Source organism: Phacochoerus africanus, chromosome 4 (assembly GCF_016906955.1).
Source record: "Phacochoerus africanus isolate WHEZ1 chromosome 4, ROS_Pafr_v1, whole genome shotgun sequence".
NCBI lineage: Eukaryota > Metazoa > Chordata > Mammalia > Artiodactyla > Suidae > Phacochoerus > Phacochoerus africanus.
The window spans coordinates 108464954-108484143 of NC_062547.1; the positions used below are offsets into that span (position 1 = coordinate 108464954).

General features: G+C 35.3%; 1 protein-coding gene across 2 annotated transcripts in view; it reads left to right on the forward strand.

Moving 5' to 3' along the window:
- The window catches only part of PAM (peptidylglycine alpha-amidating monooxygenase), a 151836-nt gene that overhangs the window by 99165 nt on the left and 33481 nt on the right, over positions 1 to 19190 (forward strand). For both annotated transcript variants that reach the window (XM_047778367.1, XM_047778368.1), the window contains exons 13-14: positions 872 to 943; positions 12647 to 12967. In XM_047778367.1, coding sequence (XP_047634323.1) covers positions 872 to 943; positions 12647 to 12967 — 393 coding nt within the window. The remainder of the gene's footprint in view (positions 1 to 871; positions 944 to 12646; positions 12968 to 19190) is intronic.

A 19190-nucleotide genomic window follows, 5' to 3' on the forward strand; every position in this document is an offset into this window, starting at 1 on the left:
GGTTTTTATCTCCAACCATATCCTAAGTTATCTGTTTAATGGGCCTCTTCAAGCAAAGAACAATTCTTAATTTATGAGGCATTTCTAGTCTTAGCCTTTTTGGTCTCATTCTCCAAATTGTTCTTTAACTTAACTATTCATCTGAAAAATGGTCATATTGATTGTCATTTCTTTAGTTTAAAATTGCAAAACTCACATACTTTTTTTACTGGGTGAAGTGTGCTGACTTTACTGAGTTTTGCAAGTTCAATCTTAAAATGCCAGAACAAGTTCTTATTTCTTTCTATAGAAAACTTCATAGAGGTTAACATAGCAATCAGGCCCTTTATTAAGAGCTTTAACATTTTTGTAAAATGTACCTTAAAATGTTCTGTAAATATCCTAAAAATATTACTAAATTAATTTTTTAAATACAGTTTTATTAATGCATTTTAAAATTCTGTGTCATTAACGTGTTATTTAAAGTATAGTTGTTCTAATTATTAAGTCAGAGCCCGATACTTAGTAGTTATGCTAGAGTTTTTTTGTGAATTAGGACATTTCTGCCATATAAATTCTTTTTTTTTTTCTTTTTTACAGCCACACCCGCAGCATATGGAAATTCCTGGGCCATGGGTCAAATTGGAGTTGCAGCTGCAGCTTACACCACAGCCAGGGCAACACCAGATCCAAATTGCATCTTCAACCTATGCCACAGCTTGCAGCAATACTCATTCCTTAATCTCCTGAGCCACAAAAGGAACTCATAAATTCTTAATACTATTTTTTTATGGAAGACAGGTCCCTGAAAATATTTTTATGTTGATGGCATATTTCCAATAAAGTATTTAAAGTACATAAATTTATGCTCAGCTTTTTTGATCCTTTACAGAAACAGAGAATAAAGATAAGACTTCTATTCTACAGCAGCCAAAACGAGAAGAAGAGGAAGTGTTAGAACAGGGTATGTATGCTGACTTCTATAACTAGGCCTTTAAAAGTATTCATTATCCAAATAGGCAACCAAATTTTAAAGGTATTGCAATGCTTTAGGTTTTTCTCTGTCAGCCTCTTACCCTATGTATTGCTGATTTTATATAATACATAATTCATGAGAAAATGGTCAACAGTTGCACTTTGGCTTTGAAAGTGAAATTCTTTAGTATAATTTAGTGTCTTTAGATTTTTCTGTCTTTGTTTTATTTTATCTAATATTGTAACTTTTATGTATAGTGCAGGTAAGTGCACATATAACCTTAGAAACAATCAGTGGGCTGCTTTTGAAACCTTGTGATGTTTACCATTTAAATTCTCCTATGTTTCATATGGTGTGTTCATTGACTGTATTTGAGGTTCATGAAAAAAAAGAAATTAAGTATTAAACCGCATCTTGCCTCTCTATTAAGTCAGTCTTCTCTGCCTTCAGTTAAGGTAGGAGGGAATAATTGTCTTATGCATTTGTAGTGTGTTGCCACCTGATGAGTTAAGAATGCTTCATTCTTCCTCTGTCCTATTTATTTGAAGTGGTAATACTTGATGTTTTATGTCATATTCTGCATGTGTTGGCACTGAAAATTTATTCTCCTGAATCTTGCTTTCTTGCCAGTTGTTTGGAAGATAAGTACTTTGCATAGGTGTTGAAGTATGTTATCGAGTCATCTTTGGCCTAGATTTAATATATTTAAAAATATTATTTTACTGTTAATATAAACCCACTTCTAATGTCAACATAAAGTGTATAGGAAATAGATAGGATTGTTCTATTAGCAACTTATAGAAATTTGTGACTCTTTGGATATTGTAAACCACTATTGGAATTATTCAAAATGTATAGGTCAAAGATATTACTCTTGCGCTAATAGTATTTGCAAAATTAAAAACTCAGACTTTTTAAAGGAAAAAAACTCTGAAAGGGGAATAGGGTAAACTGTAATATAAAAGTTTTGAAATTATATAGAGTATGTACCATTACATCCCATTCTAACAAAGGGCCTTAAAAAAAAAACCAAAAAACAAAAAACTTAGCTCAAAGTTTTTTTATTTTCATATTAAATCGTAAAAGGGGCGATGATTTTATACTAAATAGTTTATTCAGAACGGTTTATAATGAACTATTGATTACGACTTAAAATAGCTAAATTTATCAATCATGTATATATATATGTATTTGTAAGGAAATCAGTAGTTTAAATATAGTAGTTTTGTGTTTACTGTAATTGTCCTAAAATTTGATCAGACTTAAAATGATTATTTTGACATTGTGCATACTGTTTAAAATGTATGTCTTTGAATAATTTGAGTTGTCTTAGAATACATTTTGAAATACCAACATGTGTGATGCAGTATGCAATGGGACCACCCCTTAGTAGATGCAGCTTGTAAAATGTTTCTATGGACAATGAGGCTGGACTATGTTTTCCTATTGAAGTTATTTAAGTTGATCAAGGAAAACACTGAAACCCCTGAAAGATTAGAAAAGATTAGGTTTTATTAGCAGAGAGAATTTTAAATGTTAGGTTTAATCTGTTATTTCCAAACAATAGGTTTTTAGGAGGTGTCATATATGCCTAAAAACCAAATCCCTTAGTACACTTTCATATATTACCATTCATTTACCCTTGTGTGTTTGGTAGCATATGCATATGGTATTAAGATTTTTAAATATACTCAGATATTTATATTTGGCTATATACCCAGTATAGCCTAATGGTTTCAAAGAACAATTCTATGGATACATAATAAATTACTTTTCTATAGTTACCATTTTATTCTACTTATGAATTAAAATACTGTAAAGTGATTTAGGAAGAAAAAAAATCATTAGCTTGACTCAGTTTTGATACTGCAGAAATTAGGCTATAGCATTCATATGTTGAAATTAGGCTATAGCATTCATATGTTGAAATTAGGTGGGACCATCAGAATGTTACCTCCTAGCTTATGTGAAGACAAATACCTCACCAAAACCATTTCAAGGGCTAGTGTCACCTATTATTCTACTGGTCTTTGGGGATCATCAGCCTGGAATTTAAAGAGAAATACAGAAATATACTAAATGCATATCTGTACATATAGTTCATTTGATTTGTTAATGAGATCAATCTGTCTCCTTGTAATACACAGGGCAAAACTGCTCATTACTGAGAATAGCCCATTCTTCTCAGAGATGTTTGTTTGCACAAACCTTCTATTTGTATGCATTCCCTAGGGTGTTAAATTGACCAAGTAGCTGATAGGAGGGCTCTAATTATTCACATAAATTATGCCATATATGCTAATTTTTAAAGAAAGCCCTCAAACTTAACCTTTTGCCCTATTTTGATGTTCTGGCAGAAACAATTTATGTTCAAGGGTTCCTCCTGATAGTATTGATTCTTTTAATATTTCAAATTTCCAATAAATAAAAACCCTGAATTGTTTCAGTTGTGCTGGCCAGAAACTAATAGATAACATCTATGTTTGTCACACCAGATATGAGATTCCCATTGGAAAGAAAACAGTTGAGGGGCAGGAAAGAAAAAACCTAAAACATCAGAGGACATGTACTCAAAGTAAGCTCTGTACAGATTAGTGGCTAAATAATAAAGTTCTACCTGGACAATACAAACAATATTTTTTTTTGCTTCCTGCCTAAGACATTGGGAAAGCAGATAGGAAGAGAAAGGTCATGATATTGTGGAAATAACTATTTTAAAAAATAATAATAATAAAAGAAAAAATAATAAAAGTATCAATAATATAAACAATAAAAAATAAATAAAATAAATAAATAAATAAATACAGTGTTGAGGTAGTTAAAAAAAGGGATGGGGGAGAGAAAAATGCTCATATGCCATAAGCTGAAAAAGAAATGTAGCTGTGCCACCAATGGACAGGAAGTAGTAAGTACCTCCAACATGGAGAGAAAAAAAATCAAAGGAAACCAATAATACATTTAACAAGGGTTTATCTAATACTCTGTTTCCTTGAGAGAAGTGAGTATTTTTTTCTTTGAAATTCCAATCACTTAAAATTGCTAGGTCTTAATTTTTCCAGAATATTATCCTTGATTGGAAATTAATTAGTTTAAAAGAGATCTGAGTTATGTGAATCCATGTAGATTGCACAGCCTGTGATTACTCACAAGCGCACTTACCTTCTGCAGCATCCTTGTCTGCATCTGCTCCCTCTAGAACAAAATTTGGCCAAAGGTACATGTATCTCAGGCTCTATCTCAAAAGATGTCATTATGGAGACATCACAAGATCCTCATTAAATGGACGTCTTTATCTATTAGTTTGTCCTGGATCATGGACAATGGAGAGCATTTCAATGAGGCTTTAATTAAATCTGCAGAGATTATTTTTTAAAATCATGCTTAATTGACTGTTTTTAAGTCATTCATTATACAAGATATATAAATTATACAGAAGTATGAAGACATAAATAAAAATCATCCAAAATCCCCAGAAATATGGGTGTATAGGTGTACTCTGTATGTGAAATATATATTATACATATACCTATGCACATTATTTAAACAATACTTAAATCATAATGTATGTAGTTTTTGTATATTCCTTTTTAAAATACTGTATCTTGAACATTTCCTCCAACTACTAAAGTCATTGGCATGCATGATTTTTAATGGCTACATGATATGTATATATTCCTGCCCACAGTGCTTTGAAAATAGCCTATTTGTCTGTAGGTGAGCTTATATGAATGAGTTGATTATGTCTGCCTCCATGTAGAAAAGCACTAATGGATATTCAAAACAAACAGAAATGTCACCATGCTTTGAAAATGTTGTAAGTGAAGAATTACCTGTGTATGTAATAAGTACAATAAACTAAACAATAAACCCAATTAGATAGTGATTGTAGGTGAAGGAAATAAATCCTAGGAGACTATACAGAATGAGAAAGGTGTTGAGATTTTCCAGAGGAGACACACATAAACGTATCTCTTACTTATCTGTTCTGGTTGGCACTTTAAGGAAACAAATACATGTTTTTTCCTCTTTATTGTTTTCCTCTTTATTTCTTATGCATTATGATTTTTTATATTTGTTCACGATAACAGAAATACAGCCTGAACTTTCTATCAATACCCTTTAGGCAAGGAATGTGGGCTGAAACTAAGATGCTTGCCAGCTACTAGCGCGCATCTATACATCGACTTTTAGGCTTTCTGAATTTGAATGTTGCTCTCTTTTAAAATTCAAAGTATAGCTGTATTATTGAAATTTATGTCAGTTGTATTGGGAAGATTTGATGCCTTAAAAAAAACTCAAGGCAGAATTGAAGTCAAATCTACAATACCAGTAAGTCCTTGTTATTGTACATTATGCTCTGAACAGCAGTTCTTTTGCTGTAGAAAGGGCCTTTAACATGTTTTATTCAGTTTGCACCAAACTCTTCTCATTGTAGTCTTTGTGCCCTCATATAATCAATCTTTCTACTCAAAGGTCAGCATGATCTGCTTATTCCCAAGGCAGGGAGAATATGACAAAAATACAATTTGTAGAGGGAAAATACTCCATGGCCCCAGATAGTTAAAGGTCTTCAGACACCTTCTGTGAAACAGAATAATTTCACAGTGGTTTTATGCTAACAAAAATGAATTACCATGAGCATGCTTTACCAAGTAAGCAGAATCAAGGAAACAAGGTTACAAGCTAAAAAGACAATGTTCTACTGCAAAAGCTTCTTAAAGTAACAGTTGGTAAACCACTTCTGAGAGGAGTGAAATACAGGCTGGGCTTAGTAGTTAAAATTTATATTCCTTTGTTTTGTTCAAAAGAGGACACTCCCTACATACCCTAATAAAGGCCAAATGATTTTAGTAGCATTGTCTTAGCTAAATCTAAACATTCTCAATGCCCCTTTGCTGTTTTAAAGAACGTACAAGTCTTGTTTGTATTTCCATTCACTAAAAATTTATTGGTTTGTTATGATTTATGAGCAGCTCCCAAGTCTTTATATATTGAACTCATCTATCAAATGCAATTCTAAATACCCCCCAAGGCTCTGGGAAGCTGACTGGATGCTCTTTTGATTGGTTTCCTAATAACAGAATAGGCAGATGTGAATGATCATTTATCACATGGTTGTACTTTCCAATATAGATCAGTGTGTATAGAAGTTGCAAAAACCATCATCTCCTAATTTCTCCATTTTAATATTTGTCTCATTTTCTTTATTAAAAAAAAAAGGAGTCAGAAGGCCATTTCTGATTGTTTCTCAGCCAGATGAGTTCTACAGGAGGAAAAAAATAATAAAGTTCACTTTGTGATCCTTGAGCTGGTTATCCTGATCATGTGTTTTATTTTTCTAAAGCTAGTAGGATAAATGTCATAGGTTAGTAATAGGTAAACAGTAAAAAGCCAGATCAACTTTAACCAGAAGGGAAAGTCAGCTATGACTGAGTCAAAAGCCCAAAATATGAAAATCTAAAAAGAAATGCTTTTATTTTTTCATTCCTCATATCCCTCTTATTAATCACTTGTTGCGTAGTTGTAATCTCATTAGCATGGTTACTTGTTACTGGTTAAATTGCTGATGAATATCCTATTTACTCTCCATGTGCCATAGAAATCACAGAGCAATAGGCAATAACAAGAGCTGTTTTTCTAGGTAATGAAGTACTAGTGATTTGTGTTGTAAATGTGAGTTTGTATTCTGAAGGATTGCCAGGAGGTTCTTGATCATTTTCAAAATAAAAATGCCTGCTGCAATTAAGATTTTGTGCTGTCTGAAAGTAGGGATACTTTTTTAAATCCAATAATCTTAAAACATTTTTAAAAATGCATGGGGCAGTTTTTGAAAGTATGTGCCCTTCTTGTTTAGTTTGATCTCACTATATTCCTGAAAATAAACCAGAGTAATTTATGGGCTGGTGGGAGAAAATGGTGAGTAATCCCCACTAGATAGAAAAATGTCCATTGAGCCATGAAATACTTGATGCAAGCACACAGCTAATAAACTTGGAATTTAATTGGTAGTGTTTTAGATTCTCTATATTTTGCTGTGTTCCTTTTCCTAACACATTAGCTGCTGCTACACTTGTGTTTTCCAAACATCAAACGCACTCAGCCAAATTACTTCAAGTCCTAGAGCATTTTTTTCATTTCTTCTACTTTTTCAAACCAAAGAAAACCAGGCATTGTTCTTTAGGCCAGTTTTGTGCACATCGCCATGGTATACGTATATATTAACTAGTTTATTAGAGTCTTAGTATAAGAAAAAGAAGATAGCCAGGATAGGACAAAAATAAACTTCCTTGGTTAGAGAATAAATCTGACATCTCAGTTCAGAAGATTCTTGGAGCTCAAAAGAAAAAAAAAATTAATATAATAAGATTGACAGGACTGAATTCACAGGAAAGAATTTGAAAGAGTTTTGGCCAGTACAGAAAAAATAAGGAAACCTAGATCCAGGATCACTCAGAAGGAGGGCCTCTCAGTCAGGCTCTCTCCTTCGGTTTTTGTTTTTTGTTTGTTTGGGAGAGAAGGTTTGGCTGAAGCATGCAGTGGCTTGATATGGGATCCCACTTCCCAGACCATGGATCAAACCCAGGCCACAGCAGTGCAAACACCATATCCTACCTGCTAGACCACCAGGGAACTCCCCAGGCTGTGTTCTTTGAATCCCAGTTCAACTTCCTACCAGCTGTGCACTTTAGTACTGTTTCATTAGGTTCCTTGTCTAAAAGGAGATTAAATGTGTTACATTGTACAAAGCATTCAGTAATGTGATTTCCTCATGCTAAGCTCTCAAAAAATATTAGTTGCTATTACTATTAGTCATTTGTAGTTTACAAAGTACTTCTTTATATGTTACTTCTGTCAAGAATTAGCAGGATAATTATACATCCCAGTTTTTCCAGAACTCTACCAATTTATGCCTAGTATGAATTTTAACAGCACCCCTTTCTTTCTCAAATGTGTCCCAGTATGGGAATTAAATTATATGGTCCCCATAACAGCAGGACCCAGAACAGAAGAGAATTAGAGAATACTACCCAGAATTATAGAATACTACCCACATAGGTTGACAGAGCTGAGGAAAGGGGCACATAACTGGGGAGTATCTAGCAGAGGCAGGTTACCTCCAATCACAAGTCATTTGCACAAATGTAGAGCAGCTTTAATACCATTCCATACACATTTTTCCGTCGAAGGCAGGAATGGGGGTCTGTTCTAAAGAAGGAGGGGTAGATTGTCAGCATGACATTCATAGGATAGTAAGACTCAGGGGAGGGAAAAGGTGATTCTGACACATCAGCATTGATGAACCAATTGACTTTGTAATTCGCTGGTAAGAGAAGAATAAATATAATTTTCTATATGGATTGACCCAAAACACACTTTTATCACTGAGAAAGATACTATAGAAAGATAGAGTATGGGGAGAAGATTAAGAGTTCTGTTTTAGACATGTTGAGTCACTTATCGATACAGCAGCTTAAGCTTTGTGAGTAAGATGACTTATTAGAAGGAGGCCTTAGCCAGGGAAAATAACAGAATACCAGGGATAGACAGGAAACACCAACATATGCTGGGCAGAATAAGAGGAAGCAAAGATGACAGAAAAATCTGGAAAGAACAATATTATGAGAAGAGAGCTTCCAAAGGGACTTTAAAAATGCTACATGCCACCAGTAGGTCAAGATGAAGAGTCTGTTGGCTTTGGCAACTAGAAGCTTTTTTTTTTTTTTTTTGGCTGTACCCCTGACATGCGGAAGTTCTCCCAGGCCAGGGATCGAATCCCTACCACAGCAGCAACCAGAGCCACAGCAGTAACAACACCAGATCCTTAACCCACTGAGCCACCAGGGAACTCCAAGGAGTCTTGAGCAACTCATGCAGAAACCGTTCGGGAATGAAGTAGGGAGTAGAAGCAGGTGCCTTCCATTTAGGGAGAAAGAGGATATGAGGAAGGATGAAGCAGCGTGTAACCCCACACTGACATGGTTGACATTAACCACATATGGCTGTTTATTTTTGAGTATAAATGTAAGTAAACTTAAAATTAAGTTTCTCAGTCACACTAGCCACACTGCAAGTACGCAATAGCCCCATGTCTCTAGGGGCTGTTATATGGGGTAACACAAGCACAGACTACTTCCATTATCACAGAAAGGTCTTGTGGTGCTAGAACTTGTTAAAGAAAGAGGGAAAATGGAAAAGTTTGAAAGACATACTATGTCAGAGGAGGATTTCTTCTCACCTCCAAAACCACTCAAGATAAGCCCAAAGTGAGTGTGTTTATAGCTTGAATCAAATCTTTGGCCGAGAAGTTGTATTAGAAAAGGTAATAAAAAGCAGGTAGAAAAGGCTCTAGAAGGCTAAGGGAGGGACGGCATCCAGACAACTTGAGTAGGGATAATTCTTTCTCCAAAAATAAGCTGAAAGAAAGAAAGATGGAGAGAAAGAAAGAAAGGAAGGAAGAAAGGAAGGAAAGTGAGTGAGCAGATATGTTCTCCTCTGGCAAAGCCAGGAAGCAAATCACAGTGGCAGCAATAGTGACTTACTGAGAAAAAAAAAGAAGAGGGCTATAAACTTGAAGGGGGCTTTTTCCATTATGAAAATCCCATTACTTCAATATGAAATAGGAATTGATTTTTTTCTTTAATTTTAGGTAAATAATAGATTGGAGCAGATGCATGTTGGAACTAGAGTTTATATCTTTATCATTAGTAATTATAATAGCCATGATTTAGTAATACCTACTTTATGATATATGTTGGCCTGGGCATTTTACATTAACTATCTTCTTTAAATCCACAAAACAGTTCTTGAGGGTAGTTGTCATTACCTATTTTAAAAGGTTAAGTATGAGCTTGCTAAAAGGCCCAGAGTAGCTACTAAGTGTCAGTAGCTATTGTCAGGGGTTGAATTTGAACACTTGTGTGAAATACAGACCAGACACTGGGTAGTAACAATACTACCAGAAAGAGCCAAGTGCTGTAGGTGCACAGAGCAGCCACCCCTCACTGGATTGTCTTTTTTTTTTTTTTTTAGTCTTTTTGCTATTTCTTGGGCCGCTCCCACGGCATATGGAGGTTCCCAGGCTAGGGGTCGAATCGGAGCTGTAGCCACTGGCCTACGCCAGAGCCACAGCAACGCGGGATCTGAGCCACGTCTGCAACCTACACCACAGCTCACGGCAACGCCGGATCATTAACCCACTGAGCAAGGGCAGGGACCGAACCCGCAACCTCATGGTTCCTAGTCGGGTTCGTTAACCACTGCGCCACGACGGGAACTCCTGGATTGTCTTCTTGGATGTAAGTGATCCTAAGTAACATCTGAAGGGTGAGGAACTAGTTGATTACTGGGGAGAGACTGTTCTAGGAAGAAGAAACAGCATGTTCTTAGAGTTGATATTCAAGGAAGTGAAAGCCCAATAGGGCTATATTATAAAATGAAAAGAAGAGAATGTTGAGAGACAAAACTGGGGTAGACACCACCCAACTTCCTCCACTTATATTCTGTTCCATCCGTTGCACTCAAGCTTAGATAGATTTCCTAAATCAAGACCTTAATAAGACTAAGAAAAATGGCTAATGTTTCAGGATTTCATATATTCAATAAGCCAGAAGAAGAAAAGGGAAAAAAAAAAACCTTTTTGGTGTGTGTATAAGAATGTAAGAGGTAGCCATCTAGTGGTCTCCCACATGTACTCTCTGTGAGATGCTACTCTGAAGCTCTGTTCTCACAAGAGCAGTGCAATCAGTATGCAGCCAAGCCCATTACATTGCTAATTTTTTTGTTTTCCTAACCCAGTGGTAATTGTAACGGTTCATTTCAAAGGAACCAAGTGCTCTGCATTTGGTATTTTATCACAGCTTTTAGATTTTTATTGACAAACCTGAATAACTAGGCTTGTGTTCCTCCATCAACATTAGCCTAATATCATGGATTCAAATTTTTTGTTTTTGTTTTTGTTTGCATTTTGGGGCCACACCTGCCACACATGGAAGTTTCCAGGCTAGGGGTCCAATTGAAGCTACACCTGCCAGCCTACACCACAGGCACAGCAACACAGGATCTGAGCTGCATCTGCAACCTACACCACAACACGTGGCAACACTGGTTCCTTAACCTCCTGCTTGAGGCCGGGAATTGAACCTATATCCTCATGGGTACTAGTCAGGTTCATTACCCCTGAGCCACAGTGGGAACACCCTCAAGTTTTTAAATTATGTTCTTTATCTGTCCCTGAAATCATTTTAGTTTTCTATATAAAATGTTTCATTTCACAATAACATATTAAGCCATTGATATTTAGTTTGTGGAGCAGGAGAATTTTGCAGCAATGGGTTAATTTTTCTTCTATGAGGCAGAATGTCACTGTGGTCTACCAGAGTTGGTTGCATTGTAATTTGCTTTGTTCTGATATTGGCTCTAAAACTCGGTGATTATTTTCTGATTGAAGATTTCACCTGGGATAAGCTGCTTTCATGAGCAAGAACTGAAAACCAACTTCGAAACATTAAACCAAGTTTATTTGTAAACATGGCCAGCTCTCTTAGCATCACTTTGGAAAGACTTCATATCCCCTTGCACCAATATTTTCATAATGTATTCTTTAGTAAAGTATGTCCTGACTGAAGCACTTATTATTTTTATTTCCGAATGGTCATAAAAAAGATTTTATAAATGTTATCTGATTGTGCTGTAAATATAATGAACATTAAGCAATGGGACTCCATAGTCATAAGTTCCATTAGCAATACTTAGTACAGAGTGAGGAAAGAAGAAGCGCTGTGGATTACCTTTGGGTTTGGGTTAGGAAAGAAGATTTATGATTCCATTGAGAACATACATAAGTTTCCCATTCACACAGTTGTTATAAATGGATTTGAAGCCACAGATATAAATGATGAGGATTAAATGCTTCGTGAACCTTCCATAGTCTAGTTTGTATCTGTCATATTTTATAAATAATTTGTTTTCGTGGAATTATATTATCATATACAAGTTTACTCAGTGCAGGAAGACATGAAATGCATTTTAGTGATGAATCATGGCAATAATACTAGTTTGTTAAAAGTTATTTTTCCAAAATTTGTTCATGTCTTAATGAACAACTGAAGCTACTTACAGTAATACCACTAACATAATAATAATAAAACTTTGGTTTTCCAGTTGCCAAGTAGATGTTACATTTTTTTGGTTTTATAGCACTTGCCCAAAAATATACATTTGTTTTTTGGGGATTAATCTTTGATAGGCTTTTAAAGACAACTTCAAGGGGTTTACCTGTGTGGATGGCTGTTTTCTGATGTAGCTGTTGATAATGTTTTATTTTAGAAAGCCGATGAAATCTGACTTCCAAATCAATTCAACTACATCATGAAAACCATTGATTGAAACATGCCATGCAATCACCTGTGCATTATTTTGTTTCTACTGTTATGCTAATAGATGTTATCTAGTGTTGTTGGTTCCTGAGATAACAGAAAGAAATGGGTGGTTTATAAAATGAAATGTGAAGCATACTATTTTTTACTGTTCTGGAAAATCATCTTTCCCCCTCTTCCCATACTTGAGCATCTGAGAGCAACCTTCTCTCTTGCTTATTATGAGGAATCAGGAGATGATGTTTTTAAGGCGTAAAATTTTGTAAATTTTGGAGTCTTAACTCTCCACCCCTTATCTCTTCTCTTTTTTCCACAGGTGATTTCTATTCACTACTTTCCAAGCTGCTAGGAGAAAGGGAAGATGTTGTTCATGTGCATAAATATAATCCTACAGAAAAGGCAGAATCAGAGTCAGACCTGGTAGCTGAGATTGCAAATGTAGTCCAAAAGAAGGATCTCAGTCCATCTGATGCCAGAGAGAGTACAGAACATGAGAGGGACAATGCTATTCTTGTCAGAGACAGAATTCACAAATTCCACAGACTAGTATCTACTTTGAGGCCAGCAGAGAGCAGAGTTTTGTCATTACAGCAGCCCCTACCTGGTGAAGGCACCTGGGAACCAGAACACACAGGAGGTGCGTTTAGGGCTTCTTTTAAGAATAAACTGTGAAAAGCTACAATCCACATAAACAAAATCTGAAGGGAATAATAATTGATGAGTGAAAAAACTCATCAATGGAAAGGACTTATCATTAGGAAAAAACATGACTCATATTTAAGTTATCAGATATCACCTTTGTTTGAGTTTTTCTTTTTGTCTTGGTCTAATACTGAATAAATTCAGTTTCTGTTCAGTTGATGAAGCAGAATTACCAGTACCAAAAATCTTTGGATCATGTTGGGGAGGGTAGCATATGAAAGTCAAAGCAACAAATTCTTACCAAATCAGTATTCTCTATTTAGTTCAATGAGAATGCACTGAAAATTCAAACCTGATATGTAAAGTATCGGTGTATGAAATGGTTATCTACTACCTTTTAAGATAATTAAATTCCTCTCAGAGGAATCTTACACTTCCAACATTCTCATCCAATTGACTCCTAAAATGCAACCATTTTTATGAATTTGACTTCTTAAGTTCCATTATCAATTACCATTCTAATTGGAAAGTTGAGTAGCTATAAGTAAAGGGAACTCCAGCAAGTCAGTAACTATCAGATTTATCTTTACTTCTAACCAGGATTAGCTTCCATAATTGGAGGACAATACTTTATTCCCTTCAGGTTTCTGTACCAGCTATGGATGCCGCATCTTTGTCTTTAATTGTGTTGTGGCTTCTGTGATATCGATTGTGCTTCATGTTACTTGCTAATGTGGAAAGCCAGATAATACAGCATGTGGAGATAATCTCCAAAAAAGTAACAGATATGTGTGCATGGCAGCTGTCCATGCGTGGGCTGGAATGGCATAGGCTGCCAGCTTGATGTTTTCAAATACAGCTTTGCAGGAAGCCATAAATTATTCAACACCCAGCTGATTTTTATTTATAATTGAAAAAAATTAGCATGCAGTGTCTTTTGCTCACACTGAAGTTTCAAGCATTGTCCTTTAGAACTGGCCTAATAGTCTCTGTGAGATGTTAACAGGAAGCCAGATTTTTGCCTCTTCATATATAAACAAGATCAGCCCTGCTCTAAGACCTTCTAAATTTACTTAATAAAACTGTGTTTCTCCAAAGGTGGTCCCTGGACCCACTTTCTTACTTATGAAAAATCTAGATTCCCGAGTAGTATCAAAGAATAACTGAATTGACATCTCTGGGTATGGTGTTTAGAAATCTGCAGTGTATTGTGTCTCTGACCATTTCATAGACAGCCTAGGGTGTCTCTCTGGACCTCTATATTAAGGACAATACATTGTGACCCAGACAACACATAAAGGGCAAAAGGGCCTCTTGGACAGGAATACAATTCTGTTCAAGTGTGAGATGTTAGCGTTGTAGCCTGCTTTATTCTATGACTTGTCTTTTTTTAATTTATTTTTTATTGTAGTAAGTGGCTTATGACATTATATATAATTTTCACATGTACAACATTATATTTCTGTGTACCCTACAGTGTGCTCACCACCAAAAATTTAGTTTCTAGTTGTTTGTGACTTGCCTCTGTTACTCTTCAATTTAAAATAATATCACAGTCATTTATAGGCATCGTAAGTGTCAATGTAAAAATCATAGTTTTACTTAAGGAACTGTATTTCTAAAACCTACTTAGTTTTTGTAAGAAAGAAATGCTTAAACTATTCAAAATACATTTGCTGGCCAAATCTCCTCATATCTCGTGATAGTCGAAATGGCAGTACCCAAGAGAAAAAAAAAATATTTCTCCAGGATCTGGTTCAGGAAGTTTACCTTCATTTTAAGTATGTGGGTGAATGTCATTGAAATAAATAAGGCAATGAATTATAGAAATACTAGAAATTCTAGTTATAGGTAGAAAATGTCCATGTATTTCCTTTCTGAAATGATTTTCTTTAGTGTTATTTCATTACCCTGATTCAAAAAAGTTTTTTAATTAAATTCAAAACAGCAAAACATGTTTAGGTAAACAATTTCTGAAAGTCTTTTCAATTTTTTTTCAGTGTTTACTGTAACACAACGCAATATATAACATTAACTGATGAAAAGTACTTAATAAGTGTCATATGTTAACAATAATTATGATTATAATTGCCACCATTAATGTCATGTTGGACTAATACTTCAAAAATTTAAACACCAGAGTAGTAGAACTAAACATTAATTATTTTAACTTAGGCAGCATCCATGAGAGGATTGCGTAGAATTATTGCAGTGTGTAGGAAAGCTGCAAAAGTTGGCACTCTAATTTGGTAAATTGAGAACATGCATTGGCAATGTTCTACCATAACAACAATTTGTCATTTTTCAAATCACTAATCACTTACATTGATCTGTCTTGATGTTTTCCTGTGATATATGATATACAGTATGAAAATATGCAACTTGGTAAATTGAGAAGCAAATGCACTCCTTTGTATACTTAACGTCATTTGGTTTCTACTATTAGTTTGATATCTATATTGAGACAGTATTAATAGAATAGAAAGACAAATATAGTGTATTCTAGTTTCCTTTTGGAAACTAGATTCATCAAAAAATAAATTTAAAACTACAGATAGCTGTTCTCTTGCTGTCAAATTTGATTGGATTACTCTTTGCTAGCATATGGAAGCCTGATTCACATATGTTGCACACCTCTGGACATCAGAAAATACATCTACATTTGTCTGATGCTTCCCATCAGATAAGAAAACACACAGATTCTTTAAATATTGTTATGATTCATTTAAATTTTACTTATGTTCTATGGACAACATTTCCGTGACTCTGAGTCCATACTTTTAATATATTTCAGCCATATGCTGACCCCTAGGTTCAAGCCTTACTGGATTCCCCAGGTAAAATAAGGCATCCAGTAGGCTAAATTTTCATCTCTGGAGGGGAGGAAAACAATGAAAACAAACACATGCATAGCCCTTATCATGAGCCAGGCTAAGTGTTTTAGATTCATTAAATCATTTAATTCTGGAGTTCCCATCGTGGCGCAGTGGTTAACGAATCCGACTAGGAACCATGAGGTTGCGGGTTCGGTCCCTGCCCTTGCTTAGTGGGTTAACGATCCGGCATTGCCGTGAGCTGTGGTGTAGGTTGCAGACGCGGCTCGGATTCCGCGTTGCTGTGGCTCTGGCATAGGCCGGTGGCTACAGCTCCGATTCAGCCACTAGCCTGGGAATCTCCATATGCCGCGGGAGCAGCCCAAAGAAATAGCAAAAAGACCAAAAAAAAAAAAAATCATTTAATTCTCATAGCAACCCAATTTATAAACTCTTTTATAGAAGAACACCTTCTGAGGCATAAAAAGGTGAAGCAAAGAGTGCCACAGCCTGATGAACCAAGATTCAAAGCCAGGCGGATTTGCCCTAAGTCTTGGTTTTCACTCACTTTATTATTCTGCCTCTCATAATAAAGTAATATGTAGATACGTAGATAGACAGAAGACAGGTAGGTAGGTAGATAGTTAGAATGACATTTTTCCAATCACACCATATCTTACCTCAATTATAACTCTAGGTATAGACTGCCTTTAGACTTACTTTCTCAATCAATATCCAAACAACTTGACTGAAGTGAAGATTCACTTGCAATTAAATGTTTTTTTAAAAAAAAGAAGTCTGACAATAATTTTGAGCCCCTATTTGTGTCTTAACTCTCTTCCTCATTTCATTCCCACTAAATGAAACATTATAATTAATACCTGTTTTCTTTCTCACTTGAGTATAAATATTTCTCCTATAGTTTTAGTTAATTATAGTTATTGTTGGCACTCCTGATGAAAAACAGTCCCTGACCAAAATAAGTCATCTCTTCCTCACTAAATGAGAATTTGGAAGTAGAGAAAAGGAACCACTTTATTTCATTCTTGTTGAAATCTTCTAGTGATTTCTCTAGGGTCTTTTCCTTAAGATTAAATGTGAAGAGCCCTGTTATGGTTAAGTTATGCACCCAGGTTTGAAATTATATTTTTTCTCAACTTTGTCTAGTTCTGTTAGTCCTTATGCACACAGATGAATGAATGCCCTTTTAAATGCTTTTTAATAGTTTCATATGTGGAGTTCCCGTCATGGCTCAGTGGTTAACAAATCTGACTAGGAACCATGAGGTTTGGGGTTCGATCCCTGGCCTTGCTCAGTGGGTTAGAGATCCGGCGTTGCCGTGAGCTGTGGTGTAGGTCGCAGACGCGGCTCGGATCCTGTGTTGCTGTGGCTCTGGTGTAGGCCAGTGGCTACAGCTCCGTTTTGACCCCTAGCTTGGGAACCTCCATATGCTGTGGGAGCGGCCCAAGAAATGGCAAAAAGACCAAAAAAAAAAAAAATAGTTTCATATGAAAGCAGCATTGATCACTAACATTAATCTTTCCTGGAAAGGTGTAATGTGTTAATCCTCTTAGTGATTTATTGAAACAATTTTAATTTAATTTAATTTTTTTCTGAAAGTAGTAACTTTTTTCTAACTGTGTGGTGCAATATGAGGCTGCACATTTACCTTTATTTATAATGAATGCAAGGATTTTTCTGAAATAATCCTATCATTTGACATCTGAATTTAGAGCAGCTGACACTTGGAGTTGTGACCGGCTTGCCCAAAACCATGTGTGAGGAGTTTGTATTTAATTTTCAAATTAAAACTGTAAGTCTACAACATTAGTCATATACTGAATTACTTCTAAAAACAATGTTAGTCACATACTGAATTTCTTCTAAAAAAAAAAAAGGCTAAGAGGAATCTGAACTTAAATTTTTAACTTATCTGTAATTGAAAATATTAAATTTCAGTTAGAACTTAAATATATTTTATTACACAATTTTTTTAAGGACTTGAAATATTCCTTAATTGGGGATTAGAAAATAATCATCCTTGCTATTGATGACTGAAGTCTGGCCCAAGTTCCTTTTCTGTGAATAGAGAAAATGGCCTGGGATGAGTTCTAGAAGTCTGATTCTCTTACAGCAATGGACAGGGAAGGAGGAAAACATCAATATTCATTCCATCTCCATATACCACTAGCCCTCTATGACTGCCTTGATAACTGATCGTTTACTTTTATTTTTATTTTTTTATTTTTTATTTTCATCTTTTCTAGGGCTGCACCCACGACATATGGAGGTTCCCAGGCTAGGGGTCTCGTTTGCCTTTAAAGGGAACAGCCTCTAAGTACCTAATAATGAAAAAGACAATGATACTGGAAGCAAAAATATCAATTAGGGTTCACAGAAGAAAATGTGAACTCAGTTGTCCTTTAACTATTTTAGAATTTGTAGTTAACACAGAAACTTAGATCCTAAAAGCTTTGAGGTCTTTCTTGGCTAGGTAATCTTTATAAATGTGCAATCACATTTTAAAATGAAATTTGAAATAAATTCACTATAATTTATCTGAATGTTTTTGCCATGCACAAAATAGTTCTTTGCATCGATTCAGAACCGAAAGAGCCAGGTTGCTCGCAGTGTTCACCCTCATGTATTTCTTTATATATCACCTTTACTGTTTTGAAAATTCACCTAAAGTGTATAAATATGGTCTAGATATTTACACTGCTTTTGCTTCTTGAAAATTCCCAACCAAAATGGATTTTTAGATGTAACAATGTAACATTTGTTAACCTATGAGTCAGTGCTTTTTGCAGACTTTCAAGTGTTTCAAGTTAGGGCTGTGATAACTGGGATTATTCACAGCCAGATTAAAGTTCACTATCCAATATCTCCAATATTTTACGAAATCCACATTTGATCCCAGAACAGTATGTTTATTTGAGCCACTGAATATTTTCTATCAGAATTAGTTATCTCTGCATCTTCATGAGCACCTAGTTTCCAGTACCTATTGGTGGACCATTGTATAGAAAAGTTCCAGAAAATAAGACATTTGTTTATTGTCTGTAATGAAAATTATTAACCACTCAGCACCTTTATTAAGACTCTTCACAGTGTCTTCAGCATAGTGCTAGGAGTCAAAAGAGGTAGTATAAGTGAACCTTAAGTTTATACATGTGTTTAAATGCTAGTTGACAACATAAGCAAGTGGAGACGGGAGCATAGAGTTCAGTTGAGTGCATTTATGAGGCCATCAAAGTGAACTTTGCCCTATGCAGGAGGATCCCTGCCCTCATGAAATCCCATGTAGTTTCAGTGGTGCTGGGCTCTGAGAAGCTGATAAAAGCAGTTAAATATCGATATTGTTATGAGGTTCAGGGCTCCCTTGGAGCCCATCTAGAATCTTCA